General features: G+C 37.8%; 1 protein-coding gene and 1 long non-coding RNA gene across 6 annotated transcripts in view; one reads left to right on the plus strand and one right to left on the minus strand.

Moving 5' to 3' along the window:
* BIRC6 (baculoviral IAP repeat containing 6) overlaps positions 1-21,059 on the plus strand; it is a 178,099-nt gene that overhangs the window by 155,602 nt on the left and 1,438 nt on the right. For both annotated transcript variants that reach the window (XM_035564936.2, XM_050709359.1), the window contains exons 67-73: positions 6,139-6,284; positions 7,116-7,226; positions 8,411-8,628; positions 9,251-9,412; positions 11,548-11,625; positions 18,142-18,330; positions 20,645-20,779. In XM_035564936.2, coding sequence (XP_035420829.1) covers positions 6,139-6,284; positions 7,116-7,226; positions 8,411-8,628; positions 9,251-9,412; positions 11,548-11,625; positions 18,142-18,330; positions 20,645-20,779 — 1,039 coding nt within the window. The remainder of the gene's footprint in view (positions 1-6,138; positions 6,285-7,115; positions 7,227-8,410; positions 8,629-9,250; positions 9,413-11,547; positions 11,626-18,141; positions 18,331-20,644; positions 20,780-21,059) is intronic.
* Positions 15,533-21,059, minus strand: part of LOC118257241 (uncharacterized) — a 35,531-nt gene continuing 30,004 nt past the window's right edge. For 3 of the 4 annotated variants that reach the window (XR_004781501.2, XR_004781497.2, XR_004781498.2), the window contains exons 7-8: positions 19,060-20,805; positions 15,534-15,754 (exon numbers count right to left, since the gene is read on the minus strand). This is a non-coding gene — a long non-coding RNA (uncharacterized LOC118257241). Of the gene's footprint in view, positions 15,755-19,059; positions 20,806-21,059 lie in introns of all 4 variants that reach the window. The other variant, XR_004781504.2, reaches the window with a different exon arrangement.

Raw genomic sequence — 21,059 nt, forward strand, 5'->3', positions numbered from 1 at the left:
CTGCAACAGTTAATTTGTTAACACGTGCATCAGAGGTGAGCTGGGACACTTGAAGATGATTTGATGTTACAAACAGATGCCTTGGAGCCATCTGTGTTAGGCTATGCAGGTCTTCCACTGTCTTCTGAGGAACTTCACATTTGACATTTCTTGTCAGGCACTCTCGCAGTCTGGTACTGCAATTAGAGAACAAATGGAGAAGTGTCTCAATCCCCCTTCTCTGCAGTGATGCCATCCAGCTGCACAAGGGATGCAGTGTAATGTCATCTGTACAGGCTTGTTCTACACGCTCTCTGGACTTCAGCAGACTTCTCAAGCCTGTTTCTCAAGGAAACCCATACAGACAGACAAGACATGAGGACAGTGTCTTACAGTAACCATCGACTACTTTTTAGGTACCTCCTCTTACAAAATGAAGGCAATAATAAGCAAAGATTCTCTTTCAGGGAATGTGTGAACCCAGACTCATTGGTAGCTGCTTTTATTCCTTGATGATTTTGGTGTAGTCCATAAAAAAGGCAGTTTTGCTTTGTTAGACCTGTTTCTGTCTCAGGCTTGTTGGTCCATAGATTTTGGACAAGAGTAAGATTTAGACCAGCCATCTTTTTCCTGTTCTGTTCAGTAACAACCACTACCCCCAAATTGTTTTCCCTTTCAATGTTCAGTCACCGAAAATTCAGAGCGGTCACCAACCGGCTCTCACAGAAGCAAGGAGCCCCTGTGTGCCTCCCAGCTCCTTGTGCCTCTGGGAGGTGCTGGAGTTGCCACAGATTTCACAACTGACTTTTCATCTCTGGATGTCTCTAACCCTCCTGGTTTCCAGACTTGAGGATTTGTGTTAGTTTTTGTTTTAATCGATGAGTCAAGTTTTTCTGCCCGGACTGAGGGTATTAGAAAAGCAAATTCTGATGCAATTCAGATTTCCATTTTTTTCTTTTGATCGTTTTCTGTCTCCAGCAGTTAACAGGTTACTTGCTTTCAATATCAAGTTGGCTTGTAAAGAAACAGTATTCATCCTTAACTGAACTCCATGGACTTAATTACTTGTGAATTTTTGGAGTCCTTTTTAACTTCGATTCCTAGTCTTGCATATCAAGCATGTAATACCCATGGTGGGATTTCTTTGTTGACTTAATTCAAGAGAAACGGAATTAGGAAGAACAAGTAACATTTCTTTATATTGGTTACCAATCCAAGAAACATCAGCTTGTGCTTTGCTGGCAAAACTATGTAGATCACAGTATATGTGATCTTAAAATAGAAAAGAAAATCATATTTGACATCTGTGTAATCAGTTTCCAGTATAAATATATGTATAAATCTCTCCACCATGATTACTTTTGTTGTTGTTGTTGTTAATCTGGTCATCTGTTGGACAGCCTCGGATTTAATGGGCATGGAAACCTGTGTCTTCTCACATCACTTCCCTAAGCTGAAGTCTGAAAAGTTTATTTGTCAGAATGGCACATGACCTTTGCTACTTGTAAGCTCTTTTTATTTCGGCAAAATAAAATATGATATTATTAGTTCTTCAGTGTTAGCTTAGGATCTGAAAACTAAGAATAGCTCTTCAGGCACAATCAGTATTAATTTAATAACTTACGAATTTCATTTTAAAATTATGATTGGTTCAGTTACATATCTATATAACTTTCTTGTGTTATTTTGATATATCAGCACAAAATAATATCTTGTCTTTCCCTGGGTGGTTTAAGCATAATACTGTTTGTCTCTAAAGCAGTGTAGAGACAAGGATGGAAACACCAACAGCCTGAACAGCCTGGAATCACTGGGGTGGAAGGTTTTAATTCTCAGCCTTCTAGCTGAAGGTTAGCCAGCAACATAAGCAAGTGTTGGCATGAATTTCTTAAATGGGACAATCTGCTGCCCTTTTTAGGTCAAACGGCAGAACAACAACATAATTATGGGATCTGCTTTCAAAGACAAAATTTTCCTTTATCTGAACAGCAGTGCTACTTGCTTGTCTACCAAATGTCACTTGCATGTTGGAACAAGACTGTCTACTTCGATCAAGGGGGACAGTTTGGTTTTGGATTCCAGTTAAGCATTCGGTTTCGTTTACTTTCAAATGCCATAACACTCTATTGGAAAACAGGAAACCTCAGGATAATGGAGCAGACGTTTAGGTATGAGATGCTCATTCCTAAATTTGATGAGGCAGATAGGGTAGATGAGGCATTTTCCTTGCTATGTCTTTTCATTGTCTTCACTCTTATCTTGCAGAACTTCTTTGAGTGACAGTGCATTTTGCAAACAACAATTTCCTTTCTAATTGGATCCTAAGAATCCGTGTTTTTTATTATTATTTTTTAAAGACAAAACCTCCGCCACTTTTTTTTTTTGATGCACTCTCAAGGTCATGTTCAGAGTTAATGGTTGGTTGCAGGGACCAGTCCTGCAGCCTTTACTGGTTTGAAATGCTTCAGTTTAGTGTCTGTAAATACAGTGCTTGAAGCCCCAAGGAGTGTGGGAAGCCACCTCAGAGGAGAGTGCTTGCTTTTGTCAGTGCTTTATTTGCAAAGGCATATTCCCTTGCTTGTTTTGCCTAATTTTAGTAGATGGGTCTAAGAGTCTGTGGATTACTGAAAGGAACACGCATGTTTGGTGCATGTGGAAGCCCACGGAAGGTGGGGGGCCATTAGTGCTGGAGGCTGCCATGGCTGCAAACGTTTTCCCAACAGAGTGACCGTCAGCATAAAACTGAGTGGAACTGCCTTACAAGCAGCATCTCTGCAGTACAGAGGGGCTGAACGGTTCACTGCCTTTACTTTGTGAATAATTTGATAAATGTATCACTCCATATTACCACGTTTACCTCTAAGTACCTGGCATGAGTGAGTAACTGTAAGTATTGGCTTTAAAAATTAAAGTTGCCTTGGGAGTGTATCGTTCATTATTCATTTATCACAGCGTGAAAAGAAGGCTGTCATCTTCCAGCACAAGCTAAATTAATGGCTTAAATTATTAGCATGTACACTGCTGTCTCTTCTAGCAAATATATTAGTTACTGTCATCCCTTTAAACACGAGCTGACGTGAGTTTGTCTGCATTTCTTCAGTGGCTGAAAAGCTGCAAAGGGAAGGTTTTAAGTCCTAAATAAATACTTGGCTGCTCCTCCACTCTAACATTTAGATAAAGCTTTGGCCTGCATCAAATAACAGACATTTCGCTCCATGCAAAATCCTGGAGGAAAGGAATACACAGTATAACAAAGATATGTAAATATTTTCTAAAAATAGAGAAAATGTACAGCAAAATAGCTATATGGTTATATTTTCTACCCTAGTAGAAATTAGTAGTAATTTATAGTAGTAATTTATGGATATTATTTGTTTTTGTTTCTTTGGAATACCATTGAAAAATGTGTAATTGCAGCTCAGGAATTTGATAATGCAGCTAGTTTACCTGCATACATAAATTTATATGCAGGCTGCTACAGTGCGGGGAAGACTTGAAGGATCCTACTGCCCTTATCACTTCTATGAATGAGGAGATGTAATACCAAAATTCAAGTTTTTTGGGGAGAGCATGTACCATTCCCAGCAGCTCCCCATCTCCAGCTAGAATCTTTTTGGCCTTCTGAGGTGCTTGTGTATGGCACACAGCTTGGAGAGAGCTCACTGCGGCTCTGAATCCAAGCGGGATTGCAGCAGCAGTGCAGGAGAGGAGATGGTACCAAGAAGGAAGGACAAATTTTCCTCAGCTAATAATTTGTTTTGTCCTTGTTGCACCTGCTCATGAAATGGGAGAATGGTCACCAGAGTGTTTTTTTCCTTTAGCACACAAAATATCATGGGTTTCAGATTATGCTAAGAAATAGGTTTGGGGACCAAAATACCATCTTTGGTGTTGCTGCAGATTTGTCACAGGAGTAATGTTTGCAATGCCCTCAAAGTCCTGCTTCTCACCTCCAAGACCAGACCTAACGGAGCCGTGTTGTACGTACGCGTTACTCGGGATCCATCCAGCAGGCTTCACAGGCTTTCTCTACATGTACCGAGATTCTTCTGTGCACCAGTTGTATGTGAAGCCCACAGGGCTTTAGATTATGTTTGCCTCACCCATTTCATAACCATCTTCAGATGGAAACTATATAGACTTTTATATTTTCCACACCAAGTTTGTTTTCAGCATCAGAGGTAGAATCAAAATATTCTTCGTGTGCTCATGTGTTCACTGCCAGTAAGTCAGTATGTCTGTAGGAGGTCTTATGCATGTGGTTAAGCATTTTGTCTAATGAGACCAGTACCTTAATGTTTTGTTTCTGAGACTAAGGAGGAAAAAGCTGGTAGTCTAAATCGTAAAACCACAGGGCGGGCAGATGAAAGCCCTTCAAGATAACTGTCTTGAAATAAATTTGTAATAATTAACATTGCTTTCTGTATCTCTACCAATTACACTTTCACTGCTTTTCAGGCATCTTTCTCTTCTATAAGCCAGTTGACATTTCATTTTAACCAAAATTTTTTCAAGGGTTCTGTAGCAAAGACGACCTTAAGGATTCTACATCAATAGCAAGCAGTACTAAATCTGTACACCCTTATTGGGAATGATGGCTGTAGCACATCTCTGATGACTGGCATGTCAGGTATCACTGAGGTTTAGTGGGCTTAAATATACGCATCAAACCTTAACAGGCTATTTAAAAAATCTTAGCCTAGATTTCCCCAAGGAAAAAGACAGTGATAAGGATTCGGGAAAGTGTAAATGGGAGAGGCAGCTGCTGCTTCTTTTTCTTCAACTGTTTCTTAAACTCTACACTGTTTGGCTTTGATACTTTCCTCCTAACTGGGAATACTTGAAAGTTCACTATTGCTTGAAGTCAGCAATGGGCTGACATTAGGTTGGATTAAATCTGGAACAGGGAAACTGGACCAAGCTGCAGTAATGAAGGTTGTTATTAATGCACTCTAGGGATGTTCTCGTTTGATTAGGTATGGTACAAAGACTTCCATTATTAATGTAATCACCTCTGTTGAGTACTATAGAAGTTCATTATTTATGCATGATTTCGGTCTAGATCAAAATACAGAAAGCGTATTGTAGTTGACAGTGGCTAAAATATATGTTTGGAACATCAAAGCATTGCATTGCTAATTCTTCTTGCATAGATAGCTTTGTTTTGCTTCTGGGTATGGTAATGGGAAAGAAAACCGGTGCTTCTTGGCTGTTTATCTTGATTGGATCTTAAAACGAACAAGTGCTGTTAAAATATTTACAGAAAGTGAGGGGGGAAGGCTTGTTAGCATAAAAATCTCTCTTAAGTTTTGCAGGATAACAATGTAAATTTGTGCTAGCTCTTAAATTCTCAAATTCTAAAAAACTAAGGTGTTTAAATTGACATTTTAATTTGCAATGCATCAAGGATAAATATATAATATAGAAGCCATCTACATTTGTAAGACTTAGAATTATGCTACATTAAATTGCTTAGTGAAAGAAAAGGTCTTATCTTTTATAGTCCAGAAGAGAAATGCAGAGAGAGACAAACATCATTTTTAATTCTGGTAATGCCTACCTTGTAGTTCATAGACATACTGTGAATTTTGACTAGAAGATCAATCTCCTAGCATTTTACCGTGAGTGTATCTTAGAGAATTGTTTGTGTATTGTGGAATAGGAAAAAGTACCATATTACCTATTTAAGTATTGACTTTACACCGGGATCTGTGTGGGTGGATGAAGTGCGCATTCATGACGTGATTTTTGTTATATTGATTTTGGAAGCTTCTCTAATACTTTTTGAAAGTGTGCAAGCATAAAGTCAGCATGCAGCGTAAGTACTGGAATTACTAAATGGTTGTAGCAAGAAACTAGTATAGTTGTATCACGGGCTCTGTCTGCACATTTTTCCTCTTCGTATCAGTTGTACTTCTGTTTGTCAAATCAAGACTGTATGTTCAGTATTGTCACAGCTGATTGCTACATTAAGTAGCATTAACCTGGATACCTGATTAACCTGGAGATACATAGAGACATTCCATTTCAGAACATTTGCTTTTATCTTGATCTTTGATATTTTCCTTGTTGACAAGCATGCTTAGTACTGTCTAATTTGTTGAAAAATATTCTCTCATGCTATATCCTTTTTTTTTTCAATTAAAAAAAAAAAAAAAGGTCTAAAAAAGATAAAGCTAAAGCCGGAGTAAAACCAGATGCTTCTGATCAAGAACCAGAGGGACTCACACTTTTGGTACCAGACATACAGAAGACTGCTGAGATAGTTTATGCTGCTACCACCAGCTTGCGCCAGGCAAACCAAGGTAAAATAGAAATACCCTTAGAAATACTGTGTAGTGATTATTTGTAATGCATTCATGAGCAGATAACTTAAACATTGGTTTAAAAGCAAGAGAAAAGACTTCCTCCTGTCCCCAGTCACTGACTACATTCTCAAATGTAGTCATTTGGACCCTTGTGTTAATTTTAAATATTAAAATCAGAATATAGAATAATTCAAGTAAGTTGGAGCACATCTCACAAGTTTCAGCACAATTAAGTAGTACGTCTTTTTTCTCGTCAGAAGATGAGGTACATGACCTTTAGTAGTAAGGCTTTTGGTATGAGAAGCAAACCTTCTGAATTAGTATAACTAAATGCACAACAAAAATATAAATCATGGATTGAACCTGCAGACAGTCAAACAACCATCTGGTTGTCTAGTAAAGAAAACTAAAGATTAAGTAGCTTAATTAGTAGGAGAGGATATTATCAAGGAGTATATAACCAGCTCCTGATTTTGGAGAGTGCATGAAAAACACTTGCATGAGTGTCCATCCACACAAGTATATGTCAGACTTGCTTAAGAAAAATCATTAGAAGAATCAATAAATGAATATTCATAGCAGCAGTAGTCATTAATTATTTCTGGGCTGAGATAACGATCTTTATTTACTTTAAGCTGTTCAGGTAATGAAAAGTAGTAGTTAGAAAAACAGATTTGTATGCTCTGAGTGATCCCCAGTTTTCAGAATTCTCTGCAGACACTATCATCATGAAGCGTCATTTTGAGTTAAATAATCCCCAAATGGTTGGCGTACTTGTCTCAAAATTACATTATTAACTACAAATAATCATCACATTTCATATAACAGAAAAGAAGATGGCTGAATACTCCAAAAAGGCGGCTGTGAAGCCCAAACCTCTGTCTGTTTTACGCTCTCTTGAAGAAAAGTATGTGGCTGTCATGAAAAAACTCCAGTTTGGTAAGTTGAGAAGTGTGAATGTTTGTATTTTAGAAAGCAGATACCTAAAAAAATATGTAATCTTTTGCAATTAATCCCTATTTTTTAAAAAAGTGATTAGTTTTTTGCATATGTCACGACCACTGATACTTTTCACACATGGAAAATTATACAAGTCTGTATTTTCAGGTTACAAACTAACACGCTCGTTGAACAAATATGGAATATATTATGAATACACTAGATGAATTCAAATGACCACTCACAAAATTCAGTGATGGTGTTCATATTTTCATTTCTGTAATGATTTGTGACTTTTTTAGTCCTCAAATTCTATTGCAATATTAGTAAGGTTTTTTTAAACTCATATAGAAGTTTATATAGATGTTTGTTAAAAGTACAACTTTTTTTAATGGAATAGAATTCAGATCAAAATGTGTTTTTAAAGTAAAATAAAACTTGTAAACTTCATTCTGTCCTTTTATGAAGCTCATTATGTTGCATTTGGAAAACATGATGAGAATTGGTTCTCATTTTGGCCATAAAGGGAACGTGTTCAAAGAAATTCAAGAACTACTACTAGTGTATCGTCTAAATAGAGTTATAAATTTGTTGCAGAAATATGTTTTATACATATTTTTTGAACTGCAGTGACAGCATTTGCAATCACATTTCTTTGCTGTTGTATTTGTAAGGGATTTTCCTCCCAAATGTTTGTGGAGTTGTATGCCAAGAATACACAGGTAGGAAAGTTTGTAATGGTAGCCTTGCACCCTGGCAGCCAAGCTGTAGATTTTGCATAGTAAGTGCCTAAAGAAAATTAGCTATAACTTTTTATGATCTTTTAATAACATTGCAACCACCACACAATTAAATACCGTTGGTGCTCTGTTTCACGCTCTTATTAGCATTTTTTTGTATTCATAAGTATCATTGTATGCCTGGTCTGGAGTAACTGGTAGCTTTCCAAATCAGAAATGGTGTACGTTGGACAAGTTGCATATGAATGCTTGTACATTTGCTGCAGGAATTCATTCGACCCAGCACTGGTAATGCTTTGTTTTCTGTGAGCACCGTTAACTCACAAAATACATATTTTTATGATGCAAATTAAACTTTCCAGATTTTAATACTCAGAATGTTAAGGCTGACCCATTAGTAACTTCTCGGTTTTCCTGATGCAATAAAATTTTCTTCTCTTCTAGACACATTCGAAATGGTTTCTGAAGACGATGATGGAAAATTGGTTTTTAAAGTAAATTACCACTACATGTCTCAGGTAAAAAATGCAAGTGACGCCAACAGTGCTGCCAGAGCCCGACGTCTTGCTCAAGAAGCTGTGACTCTTTCAACATCACTGCCTCTCTCATCTTCATCCAGTGTTTTTGTACGTTGTGATGAGGAGCGGCTTGACATTATGAAGGTGAAGTTATTTTTATTTCCCTCTTTCAGCTGGGTGTAGAAGAAAAACCAGAAGTATTTCATTTAGTCTGATCCTGATTTCGCAGTAACTTGGCGGGAGTGGGGGGGGGGGTCCATCTCCCAACCAAGGACGCTTAACTTTTAGCCAAGGACACTTAACTTTTGTTAGCCAAAGAGACTTAACAGGACACGGTTCATTCTTCTTCTGCTGTTCTGAAGTGAGAAGTTTTGTTTTGCGATTCGATTGTGGTCAAAGGTTATCCTTGCATACTACAGTTTAAGTCAATTTAAAGCAGTAGGTATGGAGAAGTACACTGATTGTCTCTGGACCTGCAGTTTGAAGACAGAATCGAATTAGTAACATGCAATAGGAGGTAGAGTTAGCTCCTTTCGTTTTGCTTTCTATTTGTAGTCTGTCTGAAGAAATGGACATTAGCTGAGAGCTTCACTTATCCAGAATATTGAAGTGAACAGACTGATAGCCTGCATATGATGATGCATAGAATATTTTCTGCAAAGTAGCATGTGGAAATTAAATGTTTCATATAACTTAGAAAAATCTCAACAGGGTGACAAATGTAAGGGTTCTTTTTGAAAACTGTCTTCTTTTTCTACAATGGTAGGTTCTCATTACTGGTCCCGCAGACACCCCTTATGCAAATGGATGCTTTGAATTTGATGTGTATTTTCCACAAGACTATCCTAACTCCCCTCCACTCGTGAATCTGGAAACAACTGGAGGCCACAGTGTGAGATTTAATCCAAACCTCTACAACGATGGCAAGGTAGGTCAACTTTACTCTTGTGCACACATGTAACAAAGAAGTGAAACTGATGAAACTTGTCTGTTTTTGTTCCTTTGTGGTTTTGTGTCCTAACTATGGTAATTCTGAACTTCCAAGATGAAATAGTTTAAGAATGGGGGACCAAAGGCCTTCCTAGCCCAGCATCTTGCCTTTACCTGTAAGGAAAAAGTCATGACCAAAAAGGTGATTTTTCTAGAGCGAGGCATATTTTGTACTCGGTTTGGTAAACCTGGCAGTGTTCCCCAAATGCAGGTCATTCATCTGGATGCTTTGTGATAGTGTGGAGACTGGGCTTGCCGTCTTACAGCTGCAGCCAATACTGGCTGCCTGTGGGAGAGCATTAAGAGAAGGGCACGTGCTGAGCAGCACGTTCCCAGCCTCCATCAGTGTAATAGGCCCCTTGGTGAAAACAGTGGCCACTTTGTCCAGTGACATTTGGAAACCTTGCGTGTCTTCATCTACAGTGCTGCACAGGAGTGAGTTCTGCTGTAGTAGCCAATTTTCCATTTTTGTTAAAATTCATGCAAATTGGCTCTTAAATTACTGTTAATTAAAATATACATGTATGGGTATTAGGCTGAGAGAGGTATTGTGCACTCTCTGATTTTAGAGGTGCTTGTTTGTTTTTTTCCTTTTACAGTCAAATGAACAGCCACTCCTGATGTACTGGAGAAAGGTGTTTTGTTAAAGCTGGTCTTCAAACTGAATTGAAAAGTGGTCTTCAAACTGAATTGAAAAGTGATTTAACAGTTTCAAATGGGAATGACCTCTTTTCTGAATGATTTTAGAGATAATTTATTTTGTAAAGCCTTTATCAGCTGGACTGGACCAAAAAGCAAATAATTTTGACCTAGAAAAATGTTCTTTTCCACCCTCCTTGCTAAATTAACCAGGCGGAAATCTATTTTGGCTAGCTAAAGTAACCAGAATCCTTTCCATGGACAAAGTATGCTTCAAATTAGCCGCAACCAAATACACTTGCTAAGTGCCTTGTCTCTCTTGCCATGCAGAAGTGATTTTTCTTAAAAGAAGAAAAAGAGGTTCCTTAATCTCGGTATCCTTTTAAAAAAGAAAATGTAACTCTAAAATAAGGATGGAATAACTGTTTTGCTTAAAAAATACTAAAATAATATTAAAAGCTGAAGAAAATTAGGGGTCCCTCCCAGCACTCCAGTCTCCTTGGTACGGTACAGTTCATTCTGAAGGTTCCAAAAACCTAACAGAAAGTCAACCACATACCAGGGAAATGCAACTTGTATTTATACAAAAAATAAGCACACAGGAAATTCTACAAAGCTACAGAAATGGCTATCTGTATGTTTGCACTGAAGTCTAGACCCACAAAACAGCTTTGGCTGTATCAGTGTAGCATTCCTTCAGCTTTTTTTAATGCAAAAAAATTATCCATAGACCAACGGTTTTTCTCATTTTCCACTCTTTCACGGGTTCCCCTTGCTCACTATTTTCAGAAGCTGTAATGTTCCTTTTGAGTTTTACAACGGGTTTTTTTTTTTTTAACACAGATACAGAATGTAATTCAAACTGGAGAGTCATGGTGCATACTCTCCTCTGAATTTCTTCTATTTTGTCTCATTACATTCCCTCGCTTCGGTTGTTCAATTTTGTGATAAGGTTGAAGAACTCTCTAGGCTTCACTGCAAAAATCCATATCGGTCATAAGAGTTAATGAATATTTTCAGTTCCTTGTTAGTCTGTGTGAAAGAGAGCACCTTTGAAATGCTTAAGCAGAATGATTTTCTTTAGAAACAATGACAAGTGTTAAAAAAGTATTGAAAGAGGAATGTAGAAAATCAGATATTAATGATTCATTTATTTTTGGAGCCACTAGAATCTGTAAGTTTTCCTTGAAGACAAGTAATGTAACTTGTTTTGTTCATTTATTAGCATGCTGTTTCTCCTTATCCACATTATTTTTGTGCTTTCATTTCAAATTAGTATCATAGCAAATAACTTAATTCTAAAAGTCAAATATACACAAAAGTTTGACAAAAAAAAAAAAAAACACAACTTAATGCAGTGTAAACATGTTGTTCTGCCCAAGCAGAGCAAGTTTATTATGTTTGTCTGAGACATTAATAATATCACCTTTTCAGGTGTGTTTAAGCATACTAAACACGTGGCATGGAAGGCCAGAAGAGAAATGGAATCCCCAAACATCAAGTTTTTTGCAGGTGAGCATTTCTTCTTTCTCTTCAGTGATCTGTCCGTCCTAAGAGTTTCTCTTCTCGTGCTTTTAAACCAGAATTTTCTTTCTCAAATAAGCATAAAGAAAAGTCCAGAAAATGTGCTATTGTGGCATCTCTTTTCTGTCACTGGTAGCAGCAGTTTCATCTGAAATTGTCTAGGCCATATTTTTCAAATGGACTTGAGCTTGGTCCACCTACGTATCAGGTCAACAAGTAAGGTCTGATCCAGAAGCTGTGTTAATAAGAGTTGCTATCTAGAAGGTAAAAAGCTGCCAAAATCAGCCTGATTTCCAAGGAGTCCAGACCATGGGAGAACAAATTCGCATCAGATTCACGAATGAGGGTAGATTCATCTACACACTAGTCTTCAGTGAACAGTGAAGGAACTGTGGGGAAGTTCGTAAAAGGTAGATGTCAATTAAATGTGCTGTTGTTACAAGGATGAAATTAATATGTTGGGTATGTCCAGCACTGAGTCATTCTCCGTGCCTCTTTAAGATGGATTTTTTTCTTCCTCATGTAAACATCCTTTCATTGTACCAGCAGCTGTGATGGGTTCTTTATTTACTTACGTCCAGGCAGTTACATTTAGGAGCTATAATCGGACTATACAAAACAGTAACGTGAATTTGTCAGGACCTACACTGAAAACTCATAATATACAAAACTCCCAGGCCATGTCCTTGTTCAAACATTTTCTTGTATCTGTAAATGATTATGGTGCTGCAAGGTGGAGAAAAGCTGCCTTCCCCTCCCTGTATTTAACATGAGAAGTAGAAGTTTTGTGATGGATATTTAAATCTCTTTCTAGGTATTGTTTGTACTGCATTAGTAGTTTTCAAATTGCACAGCAATATATAAGCACGTATATTGCCCTTTACATGTGTACTGATAACGTAACAAAATATGTAGCTATTTAAGACAGCCATCATGCATTGCAGGTGATTTTGGTATTCTGGGGCAGTAGCTACACGCTTCCAGATTTTTAACTCGGGGGATTCACCACCACAGACAAAAAAGGCTTATGTAGGCTTATTTTACCACAGAGTTTCTGTTGGAGACGTAATCTGAAATGATCTTCGTTACCCAGAGACCCTATTCAGTTGTATTGAGACCTGGCTTCTGTAAACAACTGTAGTAAAGCCAATCCTGAAACTTAGCAGTTCTAAAGCCTGCCATGAGGATGGCTCTGAGGAACATGTAGGAAGTACTGCAGTCTGACTTCACTCAACCATTCTTCAGCTTTAGTTGTACTGGCTGCCATTTTCTCAGTAACAGTTCTTTGAAACATCAAAATTTGCCAGAAATTATTTGTTTACTGCTATAAAGATCTACAGTTCTGTCTTCTCAGAACAATAATAAATCATCAAGTCTTAGTTTGTCTTTTAAGCTCTTTGCAAGCTATGCTGGTGAAACAGCAGTGTATTCCTGCAGATCATACCTGTTATTGGTGACTGAGAAGATTTTACTCATTTTTTTCACCTGTTCTTTCTTCAGTTACAAACTGCTCCCTAGCATCAAGTTCTACCAGTTAGTTCCTCTAGGTAAATTGGAGTACTGACTTATTTGATCTTTAACGATGGGCTTTTGATTGCAAAAACCTATTTATGAGGAACTTCAAGAATTTGCTGAAGAGGTTCCTAGAGCAGTAAGCTTCCAAGCTGAATGACCCAAGAAGTCTTTATAAGATCAGCTGTTACCAATGTTCTTAAGTTCATGATAGGGTTTTATGTGCCAGTTATTTTGGCAAGATCCATGTAATTACTGTACAAACTGATCCAGTTGGTTGGATGGTGCTTTGTTTGCTGCCTTGTTTTTGACAGTGTGACAAGCCACTTCACATTACTTAAAACACATCAAAACAGCTATATAGTACTTGATACTGATTATTGCTGTGATTGGGCAGGAATACTTTGCTGGTAACAACAAAAAATAGAGGTGTGTGCTAGCAAGCTATCAACTCAAAAGCATGTAGTCATTTGGTTGAGTTAGTTGTCATGCAAAGCAATGTCTCACTTATTACATGGAGAAATCTAGGCCTTTGGACTTCTTTTAGTTTTCTCCTAAGGTGGCCAGTGGAGGTTGCTCTAGTGGGTGGCGTCCCTGCCCACAGCAGGGGGGTTGGAACAAGATGATTTTTGAGGTCCCTTCCAACCTGAGCCGTTCTATGATCATACTGTAGCAAGCAAAAGATCCAAGTGTGCAGAAAGCATGCTACATGCCTGAAAGTAGCTGGCTAGTTTTATGTCTATTTGTAAAATAGAAATACCACCCCCATTTTTTTTTGAAAGACAACCCCACTGGCCACATTAGGAGAAAACTAAAATAAGTCCAAAGGTTCCAAAGTCCAATTTCTCTTTCATTATTATTCAGTATAATAAAGACAATCCTTATAAAAACATTTTGAAAGACTGCTCTGACTGCATGCTCTAATAAAGAACAGTGGCTGGTGGCCACTGTGAGATAGCAGTATAGTGTATGAAAAAGCCTTGCAAGTACATTTAAGTTTTGATGTTTTATGTAATACCTTTCTATAAAGAAAACATTTAGGGGACAGGAACTCTGATTTTTGTTTTGCCAGGTACTGTAGTTTTCCACAGAGCCATATAATTAGCATTTGGAAATGAGTGCAAAGCATAGTGCCAATTAAGATAGCTTTCACAGGTATAACAGACTCAGTTATGTCTGTGAAACAGCTAAAACTGTTTAGTGAAACACAGTCTGCTGCATGTATGGTCTGCTGCCAGTCCTCACTTTGGTGCTTGGCTTACATATATGAGTCTTAGTAATAAATTCTGGAGGTCGTATAGGGTGAGTTACAGGCCAGGTTTAGTCTTGTAGATTGATGTTTTTGTGGCTCTGAAAGGTGATTTCATTTTCTTCAAGACTTCTAGATAGCCTTGGCACACCAGAAAAGAAACACAATCCAGTAGGCAGGTTCTTCAAAATGCTCTTTACAGACAGTATTCCTGTTGGTCATGTCTTGAAGAGTGGCTATTGATTGTCCAAAGTCCACAAGGAATAAGTCTGAAGAGGGTTAACGTGTAGCTATTCTGTCTTCAGTAACAATCAGTGTTAAAATTAGTCCTGAATTTATCAGGATATACTAAGTTATGATAATTGACTAAACAGCCCTTAATATTTTCAGCTTTATGCCATAGAAATACGTTGAGCAATAAGCACATACATAAAGGAAAACAAAAACTTGCAATGACTTTTTCAGGGTCCCTGTGGCACTTTCTCAGTTTATTACTTGGAGCAATAGTTTCATAGCACAAGGTACATATTCTGTTCCAGATCCTAGAAGACTGTACAGTTTCTGTTTCAGCATAGTACAACTGCAAACCTGGACTTCAGCAGAAGAGATTTCAACTTGTTCAGGAATCAGCTTTAGGGAGCTGGTTATCAGACCCCTAATGGTTCAAGAACAGTCTACTCCAGTGTGTGGAAGTTGAGCAAGAGCAGTAAAAAGCCAGCATGGGTAAATAAGGAACTCCTGCCTAAGCTCAGCTGCAAAAGGAAGTCCATAGAAGGTGTAGGAGGGGATGGGCTACATGCGAGGAATATAAAGACATTAGCCAAATTTCTTGGGAAAATCAAAGCTTAGCTGGCATTGAAAATTGCAAGGGATATAAAGAAGGACTTCTTGTTAAGTATGTTGGCAGCAAAAGAAAGCCTTAAGAAAATGTGGTCCTGCTGCTCAATAGGACAGGAAGCCTAGAGACAAAGGACATGGAAAAGGCAGAGGTAATTTCTTCCTCAGTCTTTAGGGCTAAGATTTGTTTTCCTCTGTCTGTGAGCCCCTACAAGGAAGGTCTATGAGAAAGAAGAATTACCCACAGCAGAGGAAATAAGTATTCATACCAAGTTCATGATCCGCAGGTTCATGGAACAGAATCTCTTGCATCCATGGCTGCTGAGGGAGCCAGCCAATGTCATTGCAAAAACACCATCTCTGATCTTTAAAAGGTCAGAACAACCATGGGAGCTTCCTGATGGCTGGCAAACATTACATGCATGTTCAAGACAGGCAAAAAGGATGGTCTGGGGAGCTACAGGCTGGTCAGCAACACTGGAGTCCTTGGGAAGATTATGGAGCAAATCCTCCTGGAAGCTGTTTTCAAGTACATGAAAGACAAGAAAATTACAAAGAACAGCTCATGTGTACTGGTGTGAATACAGCCTGTCTAATCTACTCCTCTTCTACAGTGAGCTGACTGGCTCTGCACAACGGTTGAGCAGTGGATATAGCTTACTTTGACTTCAGCAAAACCTCTGATCAAGTCTCCTTTAGTACCCTTGTAGCCAAATTGGTGAGATGTGAATTATAATATATGGGGTAAAAGTGGCTGGACCAATGGCAAAGAGATGAGGAAGATGTAAAGAAGAGGGAGCCAGACACCTCTTAAAGGTGCAGAGCAACAGGAAAAGTCACAAGATGGGACATGGGAAATTTTGATTAAGTATTAGGAAAAACTTTTTCACTGTGAGGGTGATCAAAGACTAGGATAGGTGAGGTGTCCAAGAGAAATTGTGGAATTTCCATCCTTGGAGATCTTAATGTTTGCTCTCCCTACAAGGGACAGATAGGACTTGGAGATCTAAGCTGTAGTTCCTTACATAGCGTAACTTTCCCAAGATTCAACTTTGTAATCAAGAGATGAATTGAAGTTTGGAATGATAAAACTGATGTAGAAAGGTATTAGGAAACCGCATTTTTAATGAAGTACTTTTTCTTAGATTAGTATGTTAGATTTGGTTATTAGAAATCTCATACAGCATTTAAATTTAACATGCTAACATTTTTTAGGGCTTGAGATTGAAAATAGTAAGAAAGCTGTTGGAAGTGGTCCCCCCCACATAGTGGGAGAAAAAAACACTTTGTAGCTTTTAAATAGAAAACAGCTGGAGGACTAAATAAATTGCTTGGAAAGAATCAAGTACTACATGTTTTTTCTGGCTCAAAGATTAAACTATTGTCAGACCACCCAAAATGCTCTTGCAATTAACTTTTCTGACCCAAATGAAACTGGAAAATTGGTTTAGAGTTTCTCATTCATTACAATTATAATACGGAGTAACAACTGCTTATTAAGGCTAAGAAAGTACAATGCTGCATAGTGTCAAATTTCTCTACCATAGCTATTTAAAAATTATATATTTAAAGTATAAAATTCAAGAAAGCAACACCCAACTAGTTCCAGACACATGTGAAGGCCACAGATCGTTCAAACTCCCCAGGTGTCTAAAGTCTTGGACCTGAAGTATTCTACATGGGCTTTGAATGTGTACATTACTCCTCTGCCTTTTAGTGTCGTAAATGACCGCTTTCTTGCTGGGACCTGATTTGTGAGGAACATTTTTTTCTATTTGACTATATTTCTCTGCATTTTAATTTTTTGGTGTAATGCAAAATAGCCACGGCTGCTGCTAGTCCAGTACATGGCAGGCAAGGGAGACAATGTGTAGTTCTCCATCTCAGCTCAAAGGGGGATATGAGTTCACATTTCTCACTACACAAGCATGTGCCCTATCCATCAGGATAAAGGGCCAGATGGCCCTTCTGTACTACAGTTAAGTCACATCAACTACACAATTACAAACAGAGAGCATCATGGCACCAAGAGAAATAAGGATGTGGTTCTGTGAGGTGATGGTGGGATTAACCTGGGTCATTCACCTGGTTCTTGGCTGTTGCTTTAAAATGACTTACTTGTTTGGCATTGTATCTGTGTAGGGAATAAACACGGCAGAGAGAGGATGGAAAACTGGAATGTTTTTATGCTGGCATTGCTACAAGAGAAAATCTGAGAGAATGCCGCTGTTAAACACAGAGCAAAACTAGCTAGTTGTTGGGACACTGCCTTGGTCACTGACGCTGTGTCTATCTGATGTAAACTGCGTATTCTTCATGTTCCAAGAAAAAGAATGACTCTTGTCATTCATATCCAAATTCACAAGCTGGACTCCTAAATCAGGGGATGGCTCCCAGCTTTAAATTGTATCTAGGCTGGAAGAGCAAGCAGCTCTAGAAACAGGTGCCCTAACTTTTTTTTTTTAAATCTACTGCAATGGATATCTTACATGTACATATGCTGTGTGCTGGAAATGCCATTCTTAGACATACAACAAGAAATGATCAACAACTGTTGACTGAAAACTCAAAAAATGCACTTTCACAAAAGGATACAATCAGAAATCTCCTCCTTTCGATGTTTTCTTCTGCTTGTATTTGTATTTTTTGTTGTGTTTTTTTTAACTTAGTTTTGTCATTTTCTCAGTGTTTGAACTAAATATACCGTCATAGGACTTAAGTTTTAACCATGTAGTAATGGTTTCAGTCTGAAAGCATGGACATTTTCTACTTGCAAGTAGTGTGTATTACAAATGACACTACTTAGTCATAGAAGTGTTTTTGCATATGAGGTAAGCTAAATTAGGCATATTTGTAAAAAGCAAATGAGTATAGCGTTTTTAATACTTATTTTTCTCTCTTAACAGGTGTTAGTGTCTGTCCAATCCCTAATACTGGTAGCAGAACCATATTTTAATGAACCAGGTTATGAACGTTCAAGAGGTACTCCAAGTGGTACCCAGAGCTCCAGAGAGTATGACGGAAACATACGACAGGCAACGGTCAAATGGGCAATGCTTGAACAAATCAGAAATCCATCGCCATGTTTTAAGGAGGTAGGTTTTGTGAAGCTAAGTAAACTATATCTTGTTTACATCAGAGTAGTCAAGGAAACTGATCCTGTAAACATTTTTCTTGCAGTGTGTTCCTTTTCACATATGCTTTTTAATACAAGCAAAGAATCATTGTTTAGTGGAGTGTTGAAAGTAATGCAGATACTTGGAAGCATGCCTTGCACAAGATGTCTGTTTTATCCTCTTTAATCCCTGAGGCAGCTGACTATAGAGACTGAAGTGAATAAGGATTTACCTGACTTCACAGATCCCTGGGCAATGCACAGGAACTGGGACTTAGAGGCAGAAACCTGTAAGGAGGGCTGGCACACAGGTTCATAAAAAGAGATTCATAGGGGTTGGCTCACTCTTAACGCCAGGTGGTGCCTTTCATACCCCAGTGACAACTGTTGGATCAGCCTTACAAACGGGCATTCAGTGTCTCTTAATCAGCTTAGCTAACAGCGAAGTATTTTTCTAAGAAACATGAATTTGAATCAAGTATTAGGAAACACTTTGGATATGCCAAAACAATGCAAATTGGAAAAATACTTCAAAATGAATTCCAGCCTTCACATTATTCATTAAAGGATCCATAAAAGATATCTAATCCTTTGAAAACAACTGTCTTGATAAAACCAATACTAACCTTCACCCATTCGCACTGCCTTAAGAATACTTACTTAAAAGAAATTAATTTGTTTACATGCCTGAAAATAGACTACAGCTCACCCGTAGTATTGTAGAATAATTTAGGGACCTCTCTCAATGTCTCTAGTCCAATTCTTTTCTCAGAGCAGCTCCAAACATCACAAGGATTTCAGCATACATGGCAAAGGAGAGAAGAGTGGAAGTTACACTAAGAGAATCTGTGTGAATATTAATGCAAACTGGGTGATCAAACATGAGTCATCTCATGGTACTACCAACAAATAGAGAAAAATATATTTTGCTCTAGGCTACTGAAACTACAGCCATTTCTAAGTTGAGGTCGAACTCATGTGTTTTCCATTGTTTTCCTGCTAAAATATGGAAAAAGTAAAACTGTTTCAGGATTATTCACACTGCTAAGTGTGATATCTGAGTAAGAAAACAGTCCCCTGTCTCTTTCTTGCTGTTGATTTTAAAAAAAAAAAAAATCCTTTGGGATGCAAAAAAAAAATTTCCATTTAAACTACCGTGTCTTATGGCATGAGAAAACAAACATTTAACCTGCATGCCAGCAGTTAAATATTTTTTTTCTCCAGGTGCTTTTAGGCACATTTCTTTAGGATAGTGTGGTGAAATCCTCAAGATTGCGAGAAGAAACGTGAAGCTATGATAACTTATATGAGGAAAAGTTCAAGGCTAAGATAGCTTGCTTTTGTGTTAAAAAACACAGTCATGCTAGCTTAAGCATGGAGTCTGACCTAGTGCTTTATCAACTCATGAGAATTCCAATAATGCTTCTGTGAATGTGTATTCCTTATCATTATGAAAAGTAGCATTTATTTTTATTGAAAAAAGGGGGGAGGGAAATTGTGCATTGGAAAATATTACTTTTTTTTTTTTTCTGATGCAGTAGCTGAATTTGCACCCAAATGAAAATATGACTCTTGAGTATTTTTATCTAAGACTAGCTTGCTGTTAAGATCTCCATTTTTTTTGTAGGGTTGTGCTAGGAACCTTACCAATTGGATAATCATTCAGTAATACAAATGCAAAGGCATCCCAGAAGCTTAGGTCTCAGAAAGAATTTGCATCCTTCAGCTCTTACTACCTTTTGCCTTCATAAATCTGAGCTGTTTTCCCTTTGGTGTCTTAAATGACAAGTAGGCTCGGGGGATCTAAAGTGCCAGTCTGTGGGAGTTCTTCCAAACTCCATTAAGGATACAAGGAATGCATCCAGAATTGAAGTCTATTGTGCTTTCAATATGCAAGTTTTCTTTAGACAAATAGCTACATTCTCTAACCTCTAGAGAGAGAGATGATTTTGTCAATTATGTTACAATATTGGAAAGAACCCTCTGTGCTCAATAAAATTTATTTAATTTTATTGTTTCTTCCAACAGGCAGAGTTCTAGAAAGCTGTTAAGACAAAGCCAACACGAAGAATTTCACAACTTTGTGTGATTTGTTGGTGTTTTGTTTGCTTTTTAAACTATATAGAGGCCAACCTCCACCTCTTGGTTCAATGCTGAATTATCCCCATAGTGTTTTGTTTTTTCTCCTTACGTCAATTTGGGTTCATGATTGGTCTTGCAGGTTTTGTACTGTTGAAGTATATGGTTCTTAGATAACAACATTATGTTCTTTCATCCTGAATCTTTTCTTGCAGGTCATCCACAAACATTTTTACTTGAAAAGAGTGGAGATCATGGCTCAGTGTGAGGAGTGGATAGCAGACATACAGCAGTACAGCAGTGACAAGCGGGTAGGCAGGACCATGTCCCATCATGCAGCAGCTCTTAAGGTGAGACTTGCTTTTAGAATTTTGTTCTGTAAACCAAGACCACAACTGTTGATGAAACTGCATAGCAGCTGAGTTTTATAATAACAGTGATTTAAAACCAAACAACAACAAAAAACACTAACAACTTTAAAATGTATAAACAAACTGAAGTTTGACAACTGTCACGAGATAAAGTGAATATGCAGGCCCCTTTCTTGGTATTTTTTTCTACAAGATTTTTCTTTAGTTCTTATCCTACCTATTTTTCTGTAAATACTTATGTAAGATATAAAGGGTTGAT

Source organism: Cygnus atratus, chromosome 3 (assembly GCF_013377495.2).
Source record: "Cygnus atratus isolate AKBS03 ecotype Queensland, Australia chromosome 3, CAtr_DNAZoo_HiC_assembly, whole genome shotgun sequence".
In the NCBI taxonomy this organism is placed as follows: domain Eukaryota; kingdom Metazoa; phylum Chordata; class Aves; order Anseriformes; family Anatidae; genus Cygnus; species Cygnus atratus.